This window comes from Trachinotus anak, unplaced genomic scaffold (genome assembly GCF_046630095.1).
Source record: "Trachinotus anak isolate AG129_WGS33_773 ecotype Australia unplaced genomic scaffold, CSIRO_AGI_Tana_v1 ptg000014l, whole genome shotgun sequence".
NCBI classification, from domain to species: domain Eukaryota; kingdom Metazoa; phylum Chordata; class Actinopteri; order Carangiformes; family Carangidae; genus Trachinotus; species Trachinotus anak.
The window spans coordinates 17,707,501-17,715,849 of NW_027273865.1; the positions used below are offsets into that span (position 1 = coordinate 17,707,501).

The following is an 8,349-nucleotide window of genomic DNA, read 5'->3' on the forward strand; positions in this document are numbered from 1 at the left end:
ATTGCCAAATCCAAAAGGGACAACTGCCAGACTCAGACGTCATGAGTAAACAGAGCAGAGCCAAAATGAAAAAGAGAGCTAGGGAGGCAGATAAAAAAGATAGTCAGAGCAAAAGAGGCACAAAAAAAATGGAACTGAGGGAGAAGGAAAAGATGACAGACAGAGATATGGATTGATATTTGGAAAATAAGAAAGAGAGGAAGAAAGAAATGAAGGAGTAGGAGAGCAGGAAGAGGGCAGCAGGAAATTCCTTCGTCATTTTCCCGACCCTTTTGTCCTTCCCAAAAAACCTGAAATATGACAATAGCCCTCCTCCTTTTTTCACTAATGCCACTCCTCCCTCACTCATTAGCAGTTTCTCTCTCTCTTTTTGCTCTCTCTTTTTGTACATGGCTATGTTCGTGTGTGCATGCAGTCAGCAATGATGACTAGATTTCAAATCATCTGGCAGTCGGCCAGCGCATTCCTCAGTCCTTTCGCAGTGGACGAGATCAAGATTGTGTCAGAACAAGAAGCATGTGACCAAGAGACTCATTCATACCTCATGTCTTCCAGCAGGTCACATTCGGTCTGGTGTTTAAAGTGCAGTCTTGTCATCTGCTCCGTGTGTGTGTTTTTCAGCTCCTGTGTCACTTTGACCTGGAGGAAACGAAAAGACACATCAGGTAAAGAATTTGTCTTTTATTCATCCCTCTGCTCTGCAGACATGCAATTTATCTCCTGGCTCACATTCACCTGGGTCATTGACATGACGTGCACATTTTTGTGTCCGAGTGTATTACTTTCCTTTAAAATAATTTTAATTAATTCATGACATGCATCATTTTATTCTATAAAACTGATGTTTTCAGTATATTATAATAGTGTATATATCTTATATTTTGGCATCTCAAACCACCAAAATGTCAGGTGGCGCAACTGTCCGAGTTAATGAACAGCCTGAGAAAAGTATTAAATATGATATTTTAATAATAATAAATTCAAAATAAATACTGTGGCATGATCTCATGTTTAAGACCTTTCAAATAAACTAAATTCACAATAGTTTTAAAGGTGTTAAGATAATTCAAAAACTGGGAATTTGTGTATTGTCAAATGTCAGGGTGGTGCAACTGTATACATGCATCCTTTATTCTGAAGTGAATGGTTACAACATCAAACAGGATATTCCATCAGCCAGAGGACCCCAAGTAATCTTTATTGATGAGCGAAAAGGTTTGTAGAGCTCTCTCAAATATTGATAAAAATAGCTACTTTCAACTCATAGTTGGGCTGGTACACTTTTCATGTCAGGTGGTACAACCAAGGTAAAACTAGGAATATGTTATTTTATTATAAAACTCTTCATTTTATTAAAAAACTATATGTATGAACTTGCTAGCAAAGGCTAAAGGTTAAACAGGTGTCTAAGTAGAAGCCTGTTTAATTAGAATTAGCTGCAAAAGTCAGGTGACACAACTGAATCATCAGGTGGTGCGACCAGGTAAAATATTTATTTAAACCAATAAATGATAGGTTAAAGTGAACAAATGGTTGAGAACTATGAGGTATATAGCTATTGTATTAAATAGATTCATTTGTATATTTATATAGAGGTTTTTCTGTATTTAAATGTAAGATCGGATATTAAAAATATTAAATACCTGGCCACTGAAATGCAAGAATCTTAAAAACTAAAACTCAACCACAAAATAACAATGTGTTAGCCACTATAGACACACTCAGGTATACTTGCCAAAAATTTCACTTAGAATAAATAGAAGGAAAGTATATAAATTTGGTTGCGCCACCTGACATTTTTCAGGTGGTGAAGTTAAAAATACTGCCAAAAAGTGAATTTAAAACTTTGAAATGTTGTAACACATTATTCTAATTTCAAAAATATGCATAATATCCATTTTAAAAAGACTTTTTAAAAAAAACATTTTTAAAAGCTTTATTTGTCAATGACCCACCTACAGAAAACCTAACACCACAATAAATCATCTGTCCTTCTGTATTGATATATTCCTAAAATATCAATAATGAGATATGAAACTAGTTATCATCTGTAATTTGGTCATCATAGTAAAGCTAAAATATAGTCTTTTCCTGGTCATGGAAGAGCTCAGAGAATGATGAATGCCTCCACCTGCCTGAAAGTCATACACATTAACAATTAATCATGATTTTTTTTTCTCTCAGTGGCCATATCAACCATACCCAGTTAAATGTTGCATGAAATCACCAAAAGTCACACACCAATGTGACAGATGCAGCAACATTATCCAACAGAATTGCAACTAACGATACATTTTTTTAATCAATTTATCTGTTGATTATTTTTTGATTAATTGTTTAGTCTATGAAATAAAAAAAAAGTGACCTTGTGCTCTCAAAGGTTTTGGAGCCCAAGTTCATTATATTCAATTTAAAATGATACACAACCCCGATTAGCAATAAATCCTCACATTTGAGAAACTAGAAATAGAAGATATCTTTGCCCGATTAAACGACTCAAACAATGAACAGATTATCCAAACTGTTGCCGATTCATTTTCTGTGGCAATATTGGGGTAGTGATTCAAAAATGTCATGATTGGTTTTCATCATTATCACCCAGCTCTACTTCCACCCCCCTGTTAAGTTCAGTGAATGTACAATGCAACATATGAAGACATTCTTTTGGTCATGTGCACTGGTAAGGTAAATACAGATGAAAATGAATATTGCTTTCTCATTTCTCTGATTAAATCAGCGTCTGTCACGTCTGACAGACAGAGTCAGAGAAGTTTTTTTTCTTTTGCTCTCAATGGGAGGATTCTGCAAAAGGGGCAAACTCAAGTTCTGATTGTTATGTACTTTAAGTAGATCTTCTCATTACCAAAATGCATACAGCTCCTGAGTCACTGTGGCCTACATACACATATACACAGACTAACACACACGCACACACACACACACAAACAATTTAACCCCAAATCAATCTACCTATCTGCCAATCACCTGTCATCTATCTTGAGTGTGCTCAGCTCTAGCATCACCTGAAGGTAACACACACATACACACACCCCCATCAGTAATCCATCAGTGTTAACAATCAGCATCAGGGTTTTGTCAGCCTTTTGGAGAAGCTGCCTGGAGGTGACAGAGTCCATGCACGTGAGGAAAAGATGCGCATTGTATGATGCACAAAAATAAATTTGGTGGGTCAGACCAGAGGCTGTAACCTGCACTCATTCACACTGTCTTGTACAAAACCAGACAAAGAGCTCACCCTTAATAAGAACACAAACAAGCATACACACACACACACACACACCTCCTGCCAACCCACACAGTCATTGTGAAGGTCATTGTGTATTGTCGGGTGAATTCCATCGGCTATTCACCAGAGTAACAGTGGGCAAATTCATGACTGTTCTCTTCAGACAAAACAATCAACAACATAACATGCACAAAACTGGCACTGGCACACCCCCACACACACACACACACACACACACACACACACACACACACACACACACACACACACACACACACACACACACACACACACACCGCAGACCGCCTTTCTTTCATGTGCTGTGTCTTTGAAGATAAGGAGGGAGTGGTTCATTACATTAACGGGGCAAAATGACTTTACTTGATTTCACCTTCTATCACTCATAAGAAACCACAGGGAGAGCGGAGGAAAAGGGGAAGGGCAAAAGAGAGACGGGGAGACGAAGTGAGGGGAAGAGTGGTTGAGGGAGGATTATATATGAGAGAAGGGGGAAGAATGTGAAGTGTGAGTTCAGAGTAAGAAAGGAGAGAGAAGAAGATGGCGAGACTGAGAAAGACAGACGGTCAGTGACACAATGAAGATGAATGCGACAGTGAAAAAGATTGGACATAGAGAAGTTAATTATGAGGCTGAGTGGAAGAGAAATTCAGCACATTAGAGTTCATGTTGAAGGAAAAGGGTTCGGCTGGTGTAGTGATAGATGATGCAGCAGGTAGCTCTATAATACTGCTAAAAAAAAAGTGGAGCCTGTGATGTAACCTAAACAGTGATGTGTACAGTTTATGGTTTTGATGTACACATCCCACCTGTGATGTCTGTGTATACTGTACATGTGCATGAGAGAAAATAACGATTAACAATATTGAGTTAAATTATCAGGTTTACCCAAACAATAGACGTACATTAATGCGTGTGTTGCCTTGGTATTTCTTGTTGGCTCACATCTGACATGTGTATCCTGTTAAATTACAGTATGACCAGTTAAAGATACTGGTGGGTTGAACTTTTGTGGTTAGATGATGTCAGTTTAAAGTGTTTCTTGTTGTGTCTTCCTCTCTGCATGTGTCTGATAATGCAAATTATTAAGGAGGAAGTAACAGAAAGATAAATATATACCATTATAATATCTTAAAATAATGTATCTGTGGCAATATTTAGCCTTTTTTCAACCTCCTCAGCACCCATCTTTAATTTAAGCTGTATTAAACAAATATATGAGATCCAGCTGTATGAGTAATGCTGGGAGAGAAATTATTAGTATCCAGCAGCCAAATCCTGATACACTCTGTCTGTGGTGCTGCAAGCTGAGTATACTGAGTGTGCCAGCCACATTGGCAGGGGGTAACACATCAGTATTTTGCCATTTCTGTTTTATTCTCCCAGGTATTTTAATGGCAAACTGCATGGGAAAAACACTGACAGCTGAAAAACCCGAGCTTACAAAATTAATATGACTTTAATGGTGTACTTGATCACACACAGTGGAACAAGACAACCATAGTGGTGGTCTTTACAGCCTCTGTAATGTAAGTGTTAGTGAGTGTGTGTGTGTGTGTGTGTGTGTGTTTCACAGACATGACATGACATGTTCAAGGCCAGTCTGTGTCTAGGAGCATAAATGGCACTGGGGGAATATGTGGTAATTAAGAGAAAACTAAACAGAGGTTCACAGCAGGGTAATTGGCTCTCATGCATCTATTTCAGGACAACACACACACACACACACAAAGACATTCATAGAAACCAATGGACCAGCAACTTCCAACACACACACACACACACACTGGGTACCAAGCTATAGGGGACTGTGGTCTTCTCTCAGCCCATACAGAATCAATAACCAGCATGTTTCCTCGGTGTGAGTGCGTGTTTGCTGCTTTGGTCAGCCCAGCCTCTGATGTGAGCACGGATGGACTGAAGGTCTTCCCTTGAGACAAGAGGCATCACAACGTGGAGAAACGACAGCTTTTGTTATGCTGTCTGAGGGATTGTTGTCACAGCCTCACGATTTATAAATGAGCAAGATAACACCTACGCTACGCTGAACTGACGTGAAATTGTGGACCGTATTAATTACTGAACGGTAGTAGCTATAATATTAACGCCATAAGTTAACGTGCAAATGCTATTTTCTTTATTCGTTTAAAGTTATGTCTGATACAAGACGTATTAAAAAGGACAACCACAATATCATTCTTACTTGCGCCTCTCGTTAGCCCACCTAGCGTTATCTAGCTAACGTTATTTGACGTTTGACGGTTCACGGTACAACGGCTGGACAGATGCATATTAATGTCACTAGGTTACAACCTAACCTAGCTAGCAAACGGTGCTAATGTTGGCTAGCAATTGTCCCCCCCCCTCACACACACACACTTTAATTTTCTAAAGCCTTGAATATCAGCTGTTCGTGTGGTTAGTAAAACATAATATCCGCATGTAAGGTTACTACACTGTTATCTGTCATTGTCTGTACAGCCCAGCTCAGACATAACGGACTCTGGAAATCACTCACCTTCCTCGGCGGCGGCTGCATTTTGGAGTATTGACATGAATGGTATTTCCCTTGTGAGATGTATTGTAATTCCAAGAGGAAATCCAAATCAGTGTGGGACTAATATTTTGTCTCCTCAAACAAAAACAAAAAAAAAAATCCTCCCCTCCAGACGACAGGGAGGAAAGACAGGGAGTTAGATTTGTACTCCGGCGGCCATGATTGATGATAAATGGCTAGTTTGTACAGAGCAGAAACTGACGCTATGAGGAGAGACAGCACACACTTGTGTTGGTTGCTGCCACTACTAGAGGACTAGTGTGTACTGTACTGTGTTGTGGAGCAGGGGAGCAAACAGGCGGAGAGGAAAAAGCAGAGGGAAGGGATGGGGTGGTATTAACGGGGGATCCCCTTCAGCAACTAAGTCCGACGGCGCCACAAAGTGGGAAAGGGCGGGATAGCATCCCGTCCGCCTTCAACAACATCAGGAGCAGAAAGGCATCCTTTTTGTTCTACCCTTTTCTCGACAGTAACCTCGATTAACACGAATTCAGTGGTGTTTCAAACCAAATACGGGGGCGAAAGGGATAGCAACTTTAAAAAAAAAAGGGGGGGGGGGGGCTATTAAGCACAAGTATGGGTGTTTTCCCGCGCAGCCTGACACTGACAGGAGGAGGCTGCGTCCTGCAGACCTGCATAGCAACAAGAAACCGCAGTCGATCGAAGAAAAATCGATCATGGAGTAGGACAAAAAAAAAAAAAAAAAAAAAAAAAACTCAAAAAGAAGTAGACCGAGAAAATGGAAACAAACAAAACACATCTCGCCTTTCTAAAATGTGGATTGTTTTTTAAAAAAAATATGATTATAAATTTTTTTTTTCAGCTAAAATGATGATATCAAATGTCATTAAAAAAAAGATTTAATAAAATTTATTTATAATGTATCTGGCTATTATGAAGAAGACTATTTTGTACTTTTCAAAAATGTGTGGGATATCAGGGTAAAATAGGGTCACTGGGTACGTCTGAAGTGGGTGCTGAGTGAACAGTTAAAGGAATACATTACAATGGAGGGTGTCTGAAACCTTGTAATGAGTTGGCACCAGCAGCAGATACAGTGTGAAGGTTGTGTACGTTGGGTGTGTTGCCCATGGTTAAAATTAATCAGGTAATGAAATAGGCCCATTTGTGCTGTGAGATCATTATACTTGGGTGACCAGTGTTAATATAAGAATTTAAATAAACCTCTCAAGGTTAAGACATACTTGTTACTGGCACGAAAAAAATCCAATCAAATAGAAATAGAAGTGCTCACACTACTGATGGCTGACTACAACTGATCGTTATATGGTTGGCAAGTTTCAAAGCAGCAATGTCTTACACAAACAAGTGAGTGGTAATAATATGACCCCCCCCCCCCCCAGCTTTGGTCAGACAGACAAAAGCTGGAAGGGCAAGTATTTTACTTCATGCCTCCTACGTGCTATAGCCAAGGTTAAGGTTAAGGGCTGTGTAATTATTAATATGCACAGTTTCTGGAGCAGGTAAGCCATTAAGTATTCGTTCTCACCTTTCTTCTCAGTATAAACACTTTAGAATAACACAAGCATATTCAAACACATGCACACACACACACACACACATACACACACACAGAATTCAGAGAAAACCAACACATCTCTTAACACCCACACACATAACTTTCTGCCAGCAGCACTGAAGAAAATGGCTGTCAGTCGTTGTTGGGTCTTATTGTTTTTGTTAGGATCCTGCCAGGATGCTTATGGTTTATGATTTCTCTGATAATTTGACATAGGATCATTTGTATTCCTTTGGCCAAATAGAGGTAAGATTTTTTTTTACAGTACTAAATGCAGCATATATGGCTTGTCTGAATTCAGAAGCTGCGAAATGCAAGAATGTACAGGTTGGACATTCTGTATATATATATATATATATATATATATATATAGTTGTTTGTTTGGGTTTTTTTGTTTTTTTATATTGAATCTTAGTATGCATATTAGGCCATATGTATCTTGGTGAGGACACAAACAACGTTTTAACAAAACATATATAAATATATATTTTTTATTGTATGGCAGGGATATTGTATGTTATATTCCTTGCTTACAAAATCTGTATGCTAATAACAATGTGTTGTTTGTACTAAGATATATCTGTCCATAAAGGGAATTTTGTCTCTGAAGTGGTGGTAGAATAAATAAATAAATAAATAAATGAATAAATGAATAGTCAACTGCAATAAGAATTTAATTCCTGTGCCCTATTAAAAGCTAGATTACAAAGAAAAATAAAAAGTAATCATATAGGCCTATCATAGTAATGATTGCATGCATCTCTGTGGGGTTTAAGAACCACCACTCTGTTTTTTTTTTCGTCTTCAACAGTGTAGAATAATGTCTTTCTGAGTTTACAAAACTAAAAAAATAAATATTTGAACAGGTTAACCTGATGACAGCCTTGTTTTGCTCACTGTCCATTGGACCAACACAGTCAAATGGACAGTGAGCCTCAGGCCCAATTGCTCACATGCAGTATACAGGCTACAGCTTGTCAGACAGGC

At 38.6% G+C, this 8,349-nt stretch overlaps 1 protein-coding gene across 2 annotated transcripts in view; it reads right to left on the bottom strand.

The window, feature by feature from the left end:
• The window catches only part of LOC139631628 (F-BAR and double SH3 domains protein 2-like), a 65,053-nt gene extending 58,753 nt beyond the window's left edge, over window positions 1-6,300 (bottom strand). Inside the window, exons 1-2 of one of the 2 annotated variants that reach the window (XM_071495952.1) lie at window positions 5,784-6,300; window positions 542-639 (exon numbers count right to left, since the gene is read on the bottom strand). In XM_071495952.1, coding sequence (XP_071352053.1) covers window positions 542-639; window positions 5,784-5,804 — 119 coding nt within the window. In that variant the 5' untranslated portion in view covers window positions 5,805-6,300. The remainder of the gene's footprint in view (window positions 1-541; window positions 640-5,783) is intronic. The other variant, XM_071495953.1, reaches the window with a different exon arrangement.
• Between the last annotated feature and the right edge of the window lie 2,049 nt (window positions 6,301-8,349).